Here is an 18,330-nt window from a genome sequence, read left to right on the forward strand (position 1 = left end):
AAAATATTTTAGATTCTTCAAAGTAGCTCCCCTTTGTCTTGACAGCTTTGCACACTCTTGGCATTCTCTCAAGCTGCTTCATCTGGAATGCTTTTCCAACAGTCTTGAAGGAGATCCCACATATGCTGAGCAATTGACTGCTTTTCCTTCACTCTGCGGTCCAACTTATCCCAAACCATCTCAATTGGGTAGAGGTCGGGTGATTGTGGAGGCCAGGTCATCTGATGTAGCACTCCATTACTATCCTTCTTGGTTGAATAGCCCTTACACAGCCTGGAGGTGTGTTGGGTCATTGTCATGTTGAAAATCAAATGATAGTCCCACTAAGCGCAAACCAGATGGGATGGCGTATCGCTGCAGGATGCTCTGGTAGCCATGCTGGTTAAGTGTGCCTTAAATTCTAAATAAATCACTGTTAGTGTCACCAGCAAAGCACCATCACACCTCCTCCTCCATGCTTCATGGTGGGATCCACACATGCAGAGATCATCCATTCACCTACTCTGCGTCTCACAAAGACACAGATGTTGCAACCAAAAATCTCAAATTTGGACTCATCAGACCAAAGGACAGATTTCCACCGGTCTAATATCCATTGCTCGTGTTTCTTGGACCAAGCAGGTCTCTTCTTATTATTGGTGTCCTTTAGTAGTGGTTTCTTTGCAGCAATTCGACCATGAAGGCCTGATTCACACAATCTCCTCTGAACAGTTGATTTTGAGATGTGTCTGTTACTTGAACTTTGAAGCATTTATTTGGGCTGCATTTTCTGAGGCTGGTAGCTCTAATGAACTTATCCTCTGCAGCAGAGGTAACTCTGGGTCTTCCTTTCACGTGGCGGTCCTCATGAGAGCCAGTTTCATCTTGATGGTTTTTGGAACTGCACTTGAAGAAACTTTCAAAGTTCTTAATTTTCTGGATTGACTGAGCTTCATGTCTTAAAGTAATGATGGACCGTCGTTTCTCTTTCCTCATTTGAGCTGTTCTTGCCATAATGGACTTGGTCTTTTACCAAAAAGGCCTATCTTCTGTATACCACCCCTACCTTGTCACAACACAACTGATTGGCTCAAAACGCATTAAGGAAAGAAATTCCACAAATTCACTTTTAACAAGGCACACCTGTTAATTGAAATGCATTCCAGGTGACTACCTCATGAAGATGTTTTGAGAGAATGCCAAGAGTGTGCAAAGCTGTCATCAAGGCAAAGGGTGGCTGTTTGAAGAATCTCAAATATAAAATATATGTTGATTTGTTTAACCCTTTTCTGGTTACTACATGATTCCATATGTGTTATATCATAGTTTTGATGTCTTCACTATTATTCTACAAGGCAGAAAATAATAAAAAATAAAGAAAAACCCTTGAATGAGCAGGTGTGTCCAAACCTTTGACTGGTACTGGATATGTTTTGACAATGACAGTTTACAAATTGTGGACTAGCGACAAATCTAGCGACTTTTTCTGGTGTTATTGGAGACTTTTGGAGACTCTGACATGAAAGCACGTATCGTTCTTACTCTTCTCAACGAGCAGCGGGTGCTGCCGTGGGCCCCGCCCCCGTCCCAAAGCGCTCGCAGGCGGCCCAGTCCTCGCGCAGCAGTCCCTCCCAGCTGCAGTCAGAGCAGGAGATGTTCACCCCTCCACGTCCAGACTGCAAATGAATTGCGCATGTGGGAAGCCACCGTTGGCTGATCCCGCCCTGGCTGACATGAAAAAAAAAAACAAGGGATCGACAGAAGAAAGTTCATTTGTAGTTCTAAACATATTTAGGGTCTTTTTTTACTCCCTTTTTGTCTCTCCTACAGCGTTATTCCTCTCTCCTACAGCGTTATTCCTCCTCTCTCCTACAGCGTTATTCCTCTCTCCTACAGCGTTATTCCTCTCTCCTACAGCGTTATTCCTCTCTCCTACAGCATCCATCACAATTACATGCACATGGCCAATTATGCAAATTAGGTGATGACGTCATTTAGCGACTTTTAGGACAGCCAATAGCTACTTTCCTTACTGAGGAGTTGGCACCACTGCGTACCACATGGATCTGCAAGTTGTTTTCTATTCAGAAGTTGAAAGAAATTTGGCGCGAGTAATATCGTTTAAGCAAGAAGAAGAACATAAAGAGAGGTGAGCATAATGTTTAATATGTTATATTTGTTAACTATTAAATGCATTACAGATCAGCTAAAGTTAACCTGGCCGTTTGTTACTTTCTTTGTGAATTAATTAATGAATTGGCTTGAATCCTGGGCTATGTATTCGATTGCATTGTTTTTTTGTTTAGTTTTGTAGCTAATTCTAACAGTCAGGCATCGAATGTATGGCAATATGAAAAATTATATAATATTTGATCAAAAACGCATGGTGCTGAGTGCTTTTACTTAAACCACACTCAGTAAATGCATTGTAATGTTAAAAGGTTAGACATGAAAGCTAGCCACCTAGCAAGTCAGTTATTTTCAGTAAATGAATTAATAAGTCCCCATTGCATTCTATAGTTCTCACCAGAATGAAGAAGAAAAAAGGACGACATGTTTCTTCCAAAGAAAAGACAAGGCAGAAAGTCAGACAGAGCCAGAGGGTTCAGGTGTGGAGAGAGCAAGAGAGAGCAGAGAGCCTGCAGAGAGAGAGCAGGAAGACTTGTCCATTGGAGAGACTGAGAGTGAAGGCATAGTAGAGCAGGAAAGTGAGACAGATGGACAGACTGAGGCTGAGGGGGACGTAGAGGCTGAGAGTGAGACAGATGGAGAGACAGACTGAGGCTGAGGGGGATGTAGAGGCTGAGAGTGAGACAGATGGAGAGACTGAGGCTGAGGGGGACGTAGAGGCTGAGAGTGAGACAGATGGAGAGACAGACTGAGGCTGAGGGGGACGTAGAGGCTGAGAGTGAGACAGATGGAGAGACTGAGGCTGAGGGGGACGTAGAGGCTGAGAGTGAGACACCAACAGAGGAGCCATGTGCGTCCACAAGCAGTGGACCATCAGGTTTGGGATGTTGAATAAATCTGTGGTTACTTGTAAAGCTGCAATTAGTCAGTTTATATGGTGTATAGAAATGTGCCAGTTTATGATTGAAATGAATGATCTCATTTAACATGCTATTGGGCTTGTGATATAGATATCAGATGGATTTCAGAAGTTGTTTGATGGCTATGGTATGTGTCTAAAATTACCCAAATAGATACTTTTAATTACATTTTTTTTTCTTCAACAGATATCAGCAAATCCCGGGAGGACCCACCGGTGCAGCCAGTGATGAACATGGACCCAAGAACTCTGATGGGGGACAGGAGGAGGAGCTTCAAGGCGGCCTGGTACCACATCCACCCCTGGCTTCAATATTCAAACAAATCAGACTCTGTGTTTTGTTACGCCTCCAGGCATTTTAGTCTCAGAGACTGTATTTGATTCAAAATTGGGTTTTAACAACAGGAAGAAGGCAACTTACCAAGAGGGGCGATTTGCAATTCATGCAAGGTCTGAGTGGCACAAACAAGCAATGATATTGTGGGGATCTATTTTCTCATAACTGGATGGGATGACTAACTTAGAAAGAATGCATTAATGATTAAAGCATAAAAGGTTTGTACTGTACTGATATGGATTGTTTCACATAACAAGCTGTGATTCATGTGAGGAACGTTAGGGGGTAGGATAAGATAAGACTTGTATTTCTCACAGATACGAACACTGCCTCTTTGTTGTCTGTGAACCGTTGTCTGTGAACCGTCCTTGAACGTAGGTACTTAGAGTACAGTGGAACGGTGTCTTTTGGGTGCTGACTCTACAGGTTGTTATGATAAAAACTTATGCCTGGCAACAGTGTGCAACAGTGGAGCGCCAAGGGTCTGGGACCAGCCGGTGCGCCAACGGATTGGCTGAGTAAGTCTAAACCAAGCTCAGTCTCTACTCGGATTGGCCAGCAGGGAGCGGGAACTATCTCTGTCAGAGTATTTTAAGAAGAACTCATAACAATGGATCAGTTCTCTGTCTGCCCTACGTGGTATTTCAGTGAGCCCGTATACGAACCAACATACTTATCATGCATACATTCTGCACATAATAAATTTAGCTTGGATTGAATATCTCTTGATTATGTTTTCTCTTATTCCAATACCAGATTTGAATTATGCAATTTCTAACAATTACATGGAGAGACAAACAGAAAGCTTTAAAAAGTAATACAACACTGGTAAATGCCCTGAACAAGGAACACAACAAACAGGTTCAAGAAAATCGGGACTATATTAAAACAATAGGAGAAGTACTACTACTGACGGCCATGCAAAACATTGCACAAAGAGGACACGATGAGTCTGATAATAAAGGGAACTTCATGGCAATCCTAGAGACAATAGCTAATAGCTAAGCATGACACAACTGTTAAAAAAAGGTTGACTTCCATTCATAATGCAAAATACACAAGCAAAGGGATTCAGAATGAGGTTCTGAGTTGTTTGGCAGACATGGTTTGAACAGAAATTATAGAAGTGAAAGACAGTGAGGTCATAATGGCAGACGGAACAAAAGATGTAAATAAAAAAAGGAGCAGATATCTCAGTGGAGCTGTCCATGAGAGCTGTCTCCACTTTGAATCGGCTGATCCACTAGATGCATAAGGGCTTACTGACTAAATCATACACATATTAGAAAGTCATAGTCTTGTATACAAAAACAACCTAGTAGGCCAAGCATATGACGGTGCTTCAGTTATGAGTGGCAGCATTCAGGCGTCCAGGCAACACATTAAAGAACAAGCAAAGCCTTTTACATCCACTGCAGTGCACACTGTCTAAACTTAGTTTTAGTGGAGACAGTCAAAGCTGTCTCTGAGGTAGGACAGTTCTTCTCCTTACTAGAAAGACTGTATTTCTTCACATCTGGGTCATATGTGCATCAAAAATGGCTTAGCGTACAAAGAGAGATGTACCTAGGTGCACCTAGAGAGCTTCAGAGACTAAGTGACACTCGCTGGGCATGTCGATATATGGCTCTACATACTATTATGGATAGATTGCCTGCCGTTAAGCGAGTCCTGCAAGACATAGTCCAAGAACACAACGGTGACAGATCTGTTGAGGCACGAGGTCTGATAGATTTACAATTCATTGTGTTCCTTGTTACACTCCATCAAGTTTTTGGAGAAGCAACATTTCTATCAGAGATGCTACAGTCTTCATCACTTGACCTGTCAAAGGCTGTTGATTTAGTTGAAGCCTTAGTTCAAACTTTGAATGACTACAGGGATGAGTCATTTTGATGACCTATGGAATGTGTTAGGTTGGGTGGTGGACTCAGGTGCAGAGACGGACACACGGACAAAGAGAGTAAAATAGGATGTAGTTTATTCAACGTGAATAGGCAGAGGTAGGTAGTCAGGGTGGAATAGCTTCAGGCTGGGGTAGGAGCTGAGTGGAGTGGAGAGCCAGTAGTCCTGAGAGCTGGATAACGAGGATATCAGGCAACAGAGGAGCAGGTAGCGGCGTGGGAATGGCAGGCAGGCAGGCAGGCAAGCAGGCAGCAGGAACAGACGAGATCTGGTCGAAGGAGAGACAGGTTACAAAACGTGGCAGGAACAACAATAATACTGAGAGAGTACAACTACACTGAGAGTGCTGTACGGGCCAAGTTACCACTGGAAGTGTAGGAACGAACTGGCGCTGGAGAGGTGTCCAGCCCGGGTAGATATCTGCTGCTTGATTGGTGCCAATGAGCTGCAGCTTGATGCAACTGGTCTGATGATAGAAAGGCCACGCCCGCTGACCTAGAACCTCTGACTGCACAGCAGGGGGAGACAGACACAAACAACACACACAGGGGAGAAAAGGGAAAGGAACACCAACAGGAACAGGACCAACAGAGCCGGACCGTAACAGTACCCCCCCCTCAACGGGCGCCACCCGGCGACCCACCCGGCTTGTCAGGGTGGTCCCTATGGAAGTCCTTCACTAGCTGAGGATCCAGAATAAAACGTCTGGGAATCCAGGACCTCTCCTCGGGACCGTATCCCTCCCAGTCCACCAGGTACTGAAACCCTCTACCACGCCTTCGGACGTCCAGCAGTCTCCGAACCGTGTAGGCTGGATGGTCGTCAATAATGCGCGGTGGCGGAGGGGGATCCACCGGCGGACACAAAGGACTGGAGGAGACCATCTTCAGCTGGGACACGTGAAATGTGGGATGGACTCTCATGGCCTGGGGAAGCTTCAACCGAACAGCCGAAGGGTTGATGATGGATTCGACCTCAAAAGGACCCAAATACCGGGGCGACAGTTTACGGGAGTCAGTGCGCAGGGGAATGTTGCTGGAGGAGAGCCAGACTCGCTGACCAGGCTGGAACTGTGGAGCGACTACCCTGTGCCTGTCCGCCACACTCTTATTGCGCTCTGCTGTCCGTAGAAGGGCCTCACGGGTGTCCACCCACACCTTGCGGCAACGACGAAGGTTATCCTGAACTGACGGGACGGTTAACTCCTTTTCCTGAGACGGGAACAATGGCGGTTGGTACCCCAAAGCCGCCTCAAATGGTGAAAGACCGGTGGCAGATGAGGTGAGGGAATTGTGGGCATATTCGACCCACGGGAGGTGTTTGGCCCAGGTGGACGGGTTCTGGGATGTCACACAGCGTAGAGCAGCCTCCAGGTCCTGATTGGTCCTCTCAGTCTGGCCATTGGACTGGGGATGGAACCCTGATGAGAGACTGACAGAGGCACCCAGAGCAGAACAAAACTCCTTCCATACCCGAGAAATGAACTGTGGACCTCTATCGGACACTATGTCCACAGGTATTCCATGGGGACGGAATACATGTAGGACAAAGAGGTCGGCCGTCTCACTGGCAGACGGTAATTTTGGTAATGCAACAAAATGGGCAGATTTAGAGAATCTGTCCACGATGGTGAGTATGGTGTCATTACCCTCAGACATAGGAAGTCCAGTGACGAAGTCCAAGGCCACGTGAGACCAAGGACGACTCGGGACTGGGAGAGGCCGCAGCAGGCCCGAAGGCGCCCTGTGGGAAGCCTTATTTTGGGCACAGATGGAACAGGCCGCCACGTACTCCCGGACGTCAGCCTCGGCGGATGGCCACCAAAAGTGCCTCTTCAGTAGCGATAGTGTACGTTTCATACCAGGGTGGCAGGAGAAGCGTGAGGTGTGGATCCAGTTGAGCACTTGCGGCCGCACGGCTGCGGGAACATAGAGAAGGTCGGGGGGGCCATCTGCCGGTCCAGGTTCCGACTCTTGTGCCGATCGGACGAGGGACTCGATTTCCCAGTGAACCGCCGCCACCAAACAGGAAGCGGGCAGAACAGGTTCAGGATTGCTGGAGTCTTCATTGTCTGTAAACTCAGCCAGGTCCAAGTACTCCTCAGGGACTGAAGAGAGGTCTGGGGTTTTGACAGGGGAAGCAGGGGAACCTACCGAGGGCGGAATAGCCGACCCAAGGCAAGCAGAATGGCAGTGAGTGCTCCAACTGTGTATCTTGTGGTTTTGCCAGTCAATATGGGGGTTGTGAAGGCTAAGCCAAGGGAAACCCAGGATAAGGGGGGAGGCCGAGGAGGAGACTACTTTAAACTGGATGGTTTCTTTGTGATTGCCGGACAGCATGAGAGAAACGGGGACAGTTTGGTGGGTGATGTTGGCAAACTGACGGCCGTCTATAGCGGTTACTGTTATAGGCTTAGGCAGGGGCTTAACCGGGATCTCAGCCTGAGTGACCAGGTTAATGTCAACAAAATTATCCTCAGCACCAGAGTCAATGAGAGCAGCTAATGGGAGAGACAGATTCCTGAACTGGACTGTAGCTGGGATAACTAGACGGGGTGCTGTGGGCATTGTGTCAGGTGTAGCACTCGCAAGTACGCCCACTTTTACCTGCGAGCTTTGTCTCTTTGGGCGAACCGGACAGTTAATCAGGAAATGAGTGCGGTCCCCACAGTACATGCACTCACCAACCCGCATGCGCCGTTCCTTTTCGGCAGGGGACAGACGAGCGCGGCCCAGCTGCATGGGCTCGTCTAGTTCCATGGAGGGATCCGCTGAGGTGTGTGGGCGGTGTCCGAGTGGTGATGTTGCTCGGGTTGCAGAAAGCGAGGGAGCCCCGCCTGCGGTGTGGACCCGACCGCCCCTCTCCTGTCTCCTCTCCCGTAGCCTGTTGTCTATTCGTGTAGCAAGGGAAACGAGAACATGAAGGTTAGCAGGCTCTTCACGAACAGCTAGTTCATTCTTAATCGTGTCACTTAACCCGTTAACAAACGCTCCCTGAAGAGCTTCGTCATTCCACTTGGAATCGGCTGCCAAGGTCCAAAAATCAATGGCGTATTCAGCCACGCTACCCGTGCCCTGTCGTAGCTTCAACAGTCTCTTTGTGGCGGTCCCGGCATGGTCCGGGTGATCAAACACCACTTTCAATTGAGAGGAAAAATCGTCAAACGACAGGCTGGCGATCTGCTGAGTAGAACAAGCCGCTTCTGCCCAAATCAAAGCTTTTCCCCTCAGTAACCCCAGAGCGTAATGTACCTTTGAGGATTCCGTGGAGAAGGACAGGGGCTTCTGTTGGAACACCAAGCGGCACTGAAGCAGGAAACCACGGCACTTGTTCAGGTCCCCGGTGAAAGGTTCGGGTGAGGTTGTAGGGGGTTCCCGAAGGGCAGGAGCGGAAGCCGAGCCTGGAGCCACTGTAGGAGGAACAGGCGGAGGAGAAGCAGAGGGAAAAAGGGCCAGTTCGTTCTGTTAGGTTGGGTGGTGGACTCAGGTGCAGAGACGGACACACGGACAAAGAGAGTAAAATAGGATGTAGTTTATTCAACGTGAATAGGCAGAGGTAGGTAGTCAGGGTGGAATAGCTTCAGGCTGGGGTAGGAGCTGAGTGGAGTGGAGAGCCAGTAGTCCTGAGAGCTGGATAACGAGGATATCAGGCAACAGAGGAGCAGGTAGCGGCGTGGGAATGGCAGGCAGGCAGGCAGGCAAGCAGGCAGCAGGAACAGACGAGATCTGGTCGAAGGAGAGACAGGTTACAAAACGTGGCAGGAACAACAATAATACTGAGAGAGTACAACTACACTGAGAGTGCTGTACGGGCCAAGTTACCACTGGAAGTGTAGGAACGAACTGGCGCTGGAGAGGTGTCCAGCCCGGGTAGATATCTGCTGCTTGATTGGTGCCAATGAGCTGCAGCTTGATGCAACTGGTCTGATGATAGAAAGGCCACGCCCGCTGACCTAGAACCTCTGACTGCACAGCAGGGGGAGACAGACACAAACAACACACACAGGGGAGAAAAGGGAAAGGAACACCAACAGGAACAGGACCAACAGAGCCGGACCGTAACAGAATGAAGTGTTGAACACAGCTGAGCAATGTGAAACTGCAATACAGCCCCCTGCAAAACCACCAAAAAAGCTAAGCTCTCAATTTAATGGAGACTGTGTACTCAGTACAGTAGGTCAGAGGTCAGATTCATAAATAAATACAGTTTTTGTACAAACCTTTTCTACCCTGTCTTAGGTCAGATGCTCAATGAGCTTAACAGACGGTTCTCTAGCAAAAACTGTGACATAATGAATGGCATCCAAACTCTAAACCCCAAGTGATGCATTTCTCAAAGAGAAGCCCCTGTTTCCATTTGCTAGAATGTATGAATCAAATATTGAGGACTTGGGGCATGAACTACATCAGTTCAGAATAATTTGACAAAGGTAAATCCAGAGTGGCATGCAGAGACCCTCCAGTGTAGTAGAGCTAGCGTTATTCATTGAGCCTTATAAAGAAGTTTTCTTTCAGCTCTTTAAACTGTAGAAAATAGCTGTTTCAATCCCTGTTAGTAGCGCTTCTTGTGAACAGAGTTTTTCTGCACTAAAGCTGGTGAAAACGTATCTTAGGTCCACAATGTCAGATGAGAGATTAAACAATTTAGGTGTATTAAGTATTGAGTCAAGGAGGGCAAAGTCCTTGAATCTAGATGAATTTGCTGATCTTTTTGCAAGAAACCACGTAGAATACAGTTGATGTAACTGATACTGAATATGTAATGCAAATGTTAAATGTAATGTAAATGCAAATAATAAGTTGTTGAGAGATTATAAACATGTTGAGTGATTATACATATTCATCGCCAAACCCACTGGCTCCAGGTCATCTATAAATCACTGCTAGGTAAATCCCTGCCTTATCTTAGCTCATTGGTCTCCATAGCAATACCCACACGTAGTATGCGCTCCAGCAGGTATATCTCACTGGTCATCCACAAAGCCAACACCTCCTTTGGCCGCCACTCCTTCCAGTTCTCTGCTGCAAATGACTGGAACGAACTACAAAAATCTCTGAAGCTGGAGACTCTTATCTCCCTCACTAACTTTAAGCATCAGTTGTCAGAGCAGCTTACCGATCACTGCACCTGTACACAGCCCATCTGAAATTAGCCCACCCAACTACCTCATCCCCATATTGTTATTTATTTTGCTCATTTGCACCCCAGTATCTCTATCTGCACATCATCTCTTGCACATCTAGCATTCCAGTGTTAATATTAAATTGTAATTATTTTGCACTATGGTCTATTTATTGCCTTACCTCCATAACTTACTACATTTGCGCACACTGTATATAGATTTTCTATTGTGTTATTGACTGTACGTTTTGTTTACCCCATATGTAAGTCTGTGTTGTTGTTGTTTTAATCACACTGCTTTGCTTTATCTTGGCCAGGTCGCAGTTGTAAATGAGAACTTGTTCTTAACTGGCTCACCTGGTGGTATTTTGCCTATTAATGCCTGCAATTCAGTGAAGAAAACGATATGACAACAATAATGTGTAATGTAACTGGCCCCTCTAACAGTACAACTGGCCACAGCCTGGCCCCTCCCAGTTGAAATGGTCTAGAACCGCCACTGTTTGGAGGAGCAGTGACTAAATATCTCGCAGCCATTTTAGGTATGTGGCAATCCGCTCAGAGTAAAATATACATCCACCTCTTTTTCATTGAAAGGCGGTACAAGCCGGCTGTTCCGACCAAGATTAAACGATGATCAGAATCGAATTTGTAAATTTATCTAGCATCTCCCATGTGGGGTTTTCCACAAATTCTTCCAACTTAGTCCATGGCTTTTTTTTTTTTACCCTGTGTGTTTATGCAACTTTCAAAATGATTCTACCAATCTTATAACCCCTTTGGGGTGATGTAAGTGACAAACTCTACCACAAATGTGTATTTTGAACACCCAATTATCTGGGCACAGCAGACCTTCAGAGTAGGTGACTAGAGTGACTACCGTACTAATGGGAAACAAGATCCTGGACGAGCCCTCATTTTGTTACGTTCCCACAAGCCAAACTCAAAATGGTCACTCATAACAAAGGGAACTAACAAAGAAAATCACTGACAACCAAACAAACAAACAAACAGAAAAGGGGTTCTGAAAGGGGTTCTGAAAGGAGTTCTGAAAGTGGCTGTCCATTGAAAGTTGTCAGCCACTAGGAAGGGGTTCTAAAAGACACAACCCACAACAACTTTAGAATAGGGTGTAAAAATAAAATGGTGCAAAACAAACACCAAAAATCAGGCTTCTTTCAAACTTAAAAGGTTGAACTCGTACCTCAGTTGACGTAAGGTGTAGCTCTCCCAACATCTCTCAAGCTCAACTGGAGCACTGGGCCAGCCACTCTTAAATGTCATCGCCAAAATATGTAATGTGCAAGAAATGCGGTCTATAATCTAGATCTTCACAATAAAATGTGGCCTGTAGGCGAAGTCCTCCCTGGGAGGTAAATTCAGTTGCCTAAACTGAGGGGAACAGCCATCAACAGGAAGAAAAAAGGAATTGTGTGGTAGCCCATATTGGACTGGCCATCTATCCTAAACTGTAGTACAATAAAAATAATAGCTTTTATATTGCCATATATTGATGCAATGCGCTATATCCCCACGAGGAAGCAGCCCCAGTCTGTATGACCCTTCAATATATTGTCCGTTGGTGTTGGTTCATTATCTGAATGTCCTGGACCATAGGAAATATAATAACAAAGTCCAATGTTACACAATAATAGTGTTCAATTTGCTGTTTGACTTCAAAACTCTTGATTTTTACAATCACACACAGAGATCCGTTGCAGACCAGTGCCGTGCACAATGTTTATCAGCGGCGTGGGAGAGATACTGTTCTATAACATTACTCCTGCTCTCTCAGGTTGCTGATAAGGTAAGAAGTCATTGTTCACCTGACATCCATATAACATTAACATGATTAGTTCCCATTCATGCACTGGTTAACTGCAGATAAACAGAAAGAGACCAGGGTTAAAATGTATTAATTTATTGAAGTTTTAAAAGATTCAGAGACTATAGAAAAGACAGACAACACCAATAGCTCAGCAAAACCTCAAAATAAACGATGCAAAAAGACAAGTCTAAAAACTACAATCCCCCCTCAAGCAGGGTCTGTAGCATGACTTTACTGTCCTGTCAATATAATTAAAATGGTTAAAAGTCCTAAAATGAAACCTTGAGGAACTCCAGTGAGATCATAGACCATCAGCAGTAATACATCAAGTCCCATCAGTAAGGTAACTATGGAACCAGTTACATGCTGCTTCACCCAACCCATTAGAGGAGTCTTTGCAATAATCAACAGTATCAAAGGCTTTAGGGAGATCAATAAAATGAACAGCACAAGACAGTTTCTTATCCATAGTTTTTACTATATCATTTAAAACCAGGGCTGCTGCAGAAACGGTGCCACGTGGATAGTAGTATAGATTTTTATGCAAGATCGTTGTTGATCTTAACACTGGCCTCTAGTGGCAGTTCTGTGTCAAGTTACCAGAGCAAGAAAGGCAGCGCCGACCATCTTGGAAACGCTTGACAACTCTTGGCACCTGGAAGAGTATTGTAAGAGTTTAAAATTAAAATAATTTTGGCCGCTATTTTGTCTCAGACTCAACATGTAACTTGTCGATTAGATCTTAGGTCTTCTTGTCTTCTTCAGCCTTCAGATGACTGTTACTATAACTAGCCAGCTACAGTGAAGTTTGTTAAAACTATTGGTCGCTAAATCCGGAGAAATGCAATTGTGTTCGTTGTCCGTAGCTTATGCCTGCTCACACCGTAACCCCACCGCCACCATAAAAAAATGGACATTAGCAAACCGCTCCCCACATGGCCCCATACACGTCGTCTGTGGTTGTGAGGCCAGTTGGATGTACTGCCAAATTCTGTAAAATGCTTATGGTAGAGAAATGATCATTACATTTTCTGGCAACAGCTCTGGTGGACATTCCTGCAGACAGCATGCCAATTGCAATGCCCGAATGTTCTGTTTTGTGCAGGACTTCCGTTGTGTCGTTCTTGCCATTTTGCGAACGTTAGCTAGCTAGCTCAAAATGTCTTGGGATCATACCAAGAAAAACCTTTCAAAGTTGAATGGCAAGGTGTCTGTTTTTTTTATTTTTTTATAAATTTGCAAGCATTTCTAAAAACCTGTGTTCACTTTGTCATTATGGGGTATTGTGTGTAGATTGATGAGGGGGAAAAATAATTTAATCAATTTTAGAATAAAGCTGTAACGTAACAAAGTTGAAAAAGTCAAGGGGTCTGAATACTTTCCGAATGCACTGTAGGTCCACTTACTACAGGTACATCCACATAAGCTCCATCAGTCTGCACTGTAGTTCTACCAATCTGTTTTATGGCCTCTGCATACGATACATCATGACTGCTCCTATATCTCTTAGCCTCTCTCTGTCCCTGGCATCCACCCAATGCTGCACTGTGTTCTCCCCCACAATTACAGCACTTAACCTGCACATTGCTTGTAACTCTTGATTGTTTTTTGTTTTTGTTTTGCACAGTTCTCTTCATTTTTCACATTTACCTGAATAGTTTTGCATAATTAGTCTTGGTGTTTTTTATGTCTTGCCTTTTACAGCTCTCTTCATACATCTTTATGCCTAACGATAACTTCTCATTATTTATGAATATTTGTATTATACCTTGTATAGCTCTTTCTTTTCATATGGCACTTCATGAACTTATCTAAGCATAACGTAACACATCTTGCACTTTGCAAATTATGGCGTTAATAAAAACACTATGAAATTCCACTTTGTTGACATTTTGTTTGATACTTAACATTTTGAAATGAAGGATAAGGAGGCATGTCTAAGGGTTTCAGATGCTTTTTCAGTTTGATTCTGGGTTTTCAAGAATAGGAAACTATATATATATATATATATGCAGTACCAGTCAAAAGTTTGGACACACCTACTCATTCCAGGGTTTTCTTTATTTTTACAGTTTTTTTACATAGCAAATAGGTTTGAGGTTTACTAAAGATGGAATCCGCAGTAGGGAAAACACAGTTGTTTTTGTTGTAATATCGCAAACGGGCGTGGCAGTTTCACCATAAAGGATTTCAGCTTTAAGATCAAGACAATCACTCTCACCCAGTAGCACTTGGGTTGTTTTTTACAAATCATTACCCCCATATAACGTAACAGATAAGATGTTCTGTGTGATATGGTATCATGGCTATTGTTTCCTGCATCTTTTTTTTCTGCAAAGTTCTTTGTTGATGGCAACGGGAGATACACGAAAATTTGAGTCAAATGCACAGATAATCAGCAAATGCCATACTGATTATCAATCTAATTGTGCAAAACAGTGATGAATTTCACATGGTGGAAGCCCCCAAGTCAAGGAGGATGTCAAGTTGGGATTTGGCTTGGAAACATGGGTTTACTTAGAGGCACAAGTACCATGTACCATTATCCTGTGATGTAGGAAAGGAAAATGCTGCTAGACCACATCTATTGGTTTTTACCTTTCAGTTACAGCTGCTCAAATTGTCTTGGAAGTTACATCCCAACTCTCCCTGTTAACTGTAAGTGTCTCTGGATAAGAGCGTCTGCTAAATGACTCAAATGTAAATGTAACAATACACTGTACATGGAGCTTACTCTTCCCAATCAATGTACTCTTGAATTAAGCGAAGACAGTTCTTAATTTAAAAAGCCTTTTATTCTCTTAGCATTTCCATTGAAGTTAACACATTACTGCATATAGGCCATCAGGACGTATTGTACGTGTTCTGTTGGTTGACAAGAAAAATCAATAAAAATGGCATGGTTATAGTTATTTTATTCAGAAATGTTTTTTTGTTGTTTAATTAAGTCAAACCAATATTCAAGTACACACTGAGTGTACAAAACATTAGGAGTGTGTCAAGAACTGAAATGCTGCTGGTTTTTTTTCACGCTCAACAGTTTCCCGTGTGTATCAAGAATGGTTCACCACCCAAAGAACATCCAGCCAACTTGACACAACTGTGGGAAGCATTGGAGTCAACATGGGCCAGCATCCCTGTGGAATGCTTCCGACAGCTTATAGTCCATGCCCTGACGAACTGAGGCTGTTCTGAGGGCAAAAGGGCTGCAACTCAATATTATGGAGGTGTTCCTAATGTTTTGTCACCTACATTCATTTTTATGTAGATACAGTATCTATCCCAACATTTTTTAAATATATATCCACCTCAGAGGTTTGTCACAAAACATTTTGTCATTTTATAGTCACAGTCTTAGTAAGAAGATTAAGTAAATCACTTTTTGATTCAGTGAAAATAAGTCAACTAAAGGTTGACAAAGTATCAAAAGGCTTTAACAATTTTTAAGCCTTCAGACACAGATTAAGTTTAGACTTTTATATTTATATTCCCTTAATTTGTTTTGTAAACAGTGTTCTTATTGTGTTTTTAATTTACTTATTTCTTCCATTGACCCCCCCCCCTTATTTATATTCTTATTTGTTGTTGTAATGTCATTCTTCTGTTTACTGTGTGTCCTGTGCATATGATTGATTCATTAATTAAGTTTCTCCTGTCCAAGCTCTGAGTACGTTTTGCATTTCTTTTACTCTTGTTACAATCACCTTAAGTCTGTCTTGTTTCTCCTTAACTCTGCGTCGCTCTTCTGGGAGAACATTTTCTCCTCTCGCGATCTTCTCCAGAATCTCAGACTCGTGTTTCATCTTCTTCAACCCAATGATCCGATCCTCGAAGCCTGGCTTGCATTCATCCTCCTCTGTGCGAATGAGTATCTCGATGTACTCCACAGTGGAGATAGAGCTTGGCTTCAGTGCAATATCATTTAACCTCTTGAGACAGTTGGAGGACAACTTGATCAAATACATCAGTTTTTCCTCGATCACATGGAACTCATCCTCAAGCTGCTCCAGCATCTGCTTGTTGGACATAAACTTGCCCTGTGCCTTCATGAAGTTCTCCTTCAGTTCTTGAATCGTCTTTTTCTCTGTCTTAGTTTCATATGTCCATAAGGCTTTTTCCCTTTCGTGCACACCCTCAGAGCAGTTTCCTGGACACATGACACACTTGCCATTGGCATCCATCACAGCACAAGTTTTTATGTTATCCTCATCTGTGAGATAGCAGCAGGTGTGGCATGTGAATTGGCATGTGTTACAGTTTGTAGCAAAACAATTTAATTTGGTTCTCACAGCCACTAGAACATCTACCTCTTTCTCAAAGTCTTGGTTCTGTTTCATGTTCTCATCATCATTCTCCAGACACTGTTTGAAGCTTTTGATCTCATTCAGCTTTGACAGACCTGCAGTGATCTGAGGGGTTAGCCGGCTCATGGCCCTCTCCAGACGCTCACGTTCTTCCAGCACTTTCTTGGTTAGTGTCAGATCTTTGCATTCAATAGTTTCCAAGGTGTTGAAGAAAGCCTTCATCTGCTTAAAAGTTGACCTCCAGACAATCTTCTCTAGCCGTTCCCCATCATCATCATCTGAATCATTTTCATCAGAACTATCCCCTTTCTCCCTTTTCTGTGTGTACAAAGATGAATTGTTGAATTTGAAATGAGTTGGAAGTCCCTTCTTGTTCTTCTGACAGGGCAACTCTGCAGCTTGGATCGCCCCTAGCACTGGTATGTCTTTCCCATCAGCAAATGTCACAAGCATCAATATGTTTTCAGCAATGTCCTTTCCAAAGATTGACAGGATGGAGTCAAAAATGTACTTCTGATTTGCACTAAGACGGACGAGGGGTGCCTGAACTACGAAGCAGACTGCATCAATGTGATCAATCCCTAATGGGTTACACAAGAATTCCTTCACTTGCTCTGTGATCAATTTATCTTGTGCCATTCCTCTGGTGTCTCCAAACCCTGGTGTGTCAATGATGGTCAGTGAATAAGGAATCTGGAAGCCTGGCTGGTTGTAGAGCTCGTATGATGTCACAACTGAAGTCTGGCTTTCAGCCTGTGACTTGTTGGTCACCTCATGGATGAGCTTAAAGCGGTAACAGTCTTCCCACTCTACCCCAAGAATGTAGTTTATCATGACATTGACCAGAGTTGTTTTTCCTGCACCTGTGGCCCCCAGAAGCAATATGACCTTGTTATTCACTTGCTCCACTTTCCTGCCAAACATGTAATGGTCAAAACTCAAATTTTGACCAAATTTCTTCCCCAGCATCAGCTTATGGATTGAGGGGTTTCCTTTCTGCAATTTCGCTGATTGTTTGAGGAATCGCTCACTTTTTGCTCCCGTCAATTTGCTTGGTTTTGGTATGGGATCAGACTCCCCAATGGTGGTCAGTACCGTCTCAGGACTGGGTAGACTCTTCCCATTTTCACCACAGTTAGCAGACACTCTGACACTGTACGCAGTGTCAGCTTCCAGTCCCTTCAGTGTACACTCTCTGGTGGTGGTTTTGTTGGTGTGCCACATCTGATTGTTTGCAGCCTTTGCACACTCTCTGTATTCAACCACATAACCAATGACAGCAACATCTTTCCCCACAACAGTGGGAATGTCCCAGCTCACCTTGATACTGCCTAACTCTATGCTCTTCTCTGTGGGTGGTCCAGGAGGACTGCATGGGCGGGTCCTTACATAATCTGTCCATTCACTGGAGAAGCTCAGACCAGGTCTACACACCGCCCTACAGCTGAAGCGATACTCTTTGTAGGGATCCAAATGCTTGACGGTGACCTGGTTAGTTGTAGCATCAGTGATGACCTCGGTCCACTCAGAGTCAGCCTGCACAGCCTGGTACAAAACCTGGTACGACTCCACAGATTTGACGCCAAGGTTGGGAGGTTTGATTTGCAAGTGGACACAGTCATGCTCCAGATTCTTGATGGTGGGGACACCTGGCTTTGATGGCAGCTCAAACTGTGGACTCAAAAGTGTCCCTCTCTCATAGACATGGATGGAAGATGCAGTGATGAGTTTGTCTGGAATTGAAGCGATGCAGAATGCAAGATTTTCTCTGCCTTTGTTTGATTCTTTAAAGTCTAGGAACAGATTT

The 18,330-nt window shown here is 44.3% G+C and overlaps 1 protein-coding gene across 1 annotated transcript; it reads right to left on the minus strand.

Moving 5' to 3' along the window:
• Positions 1-5,372: 5,372 nt before the first annotated feature.
• On the minus strand, positions 5,373-8,029 carry LOC311126871 (uncharacterized protein; the record flags this gene model as incomplete). Its single annotated transcript, XM_084200848.1, has 2 exons — positions 5,373-5,538; positions 5,635-8,029. One exon carries the CDS (start codon positions 8,027-8,029, stop codon positions 5,888-5,890), a length of 2,142 nt encoding a protein of 713 aa, XP_084056974.1. The 3' UTR covers positions 5,373-5,538; positions 5,635-5,887.
• Between the last annotated feature and the right edge of the window lie 10,301 nt (positions 8,030-18,330).

The sequence above is a fragment of the Coregonus lavaretus genome (assembly GCF_964263955.1).
Source record: "Coregonus lavaretus genome assembly, contig: HAP1_SCAFFOLD_963, whole genome shotgun sequence".
Lineage (NCBI taxonomy): Eukaryota > Metazoa > Chordata > Actinopteri > Salmoniformes > Salmonidae > Coregonus > Coregonus lavaretus.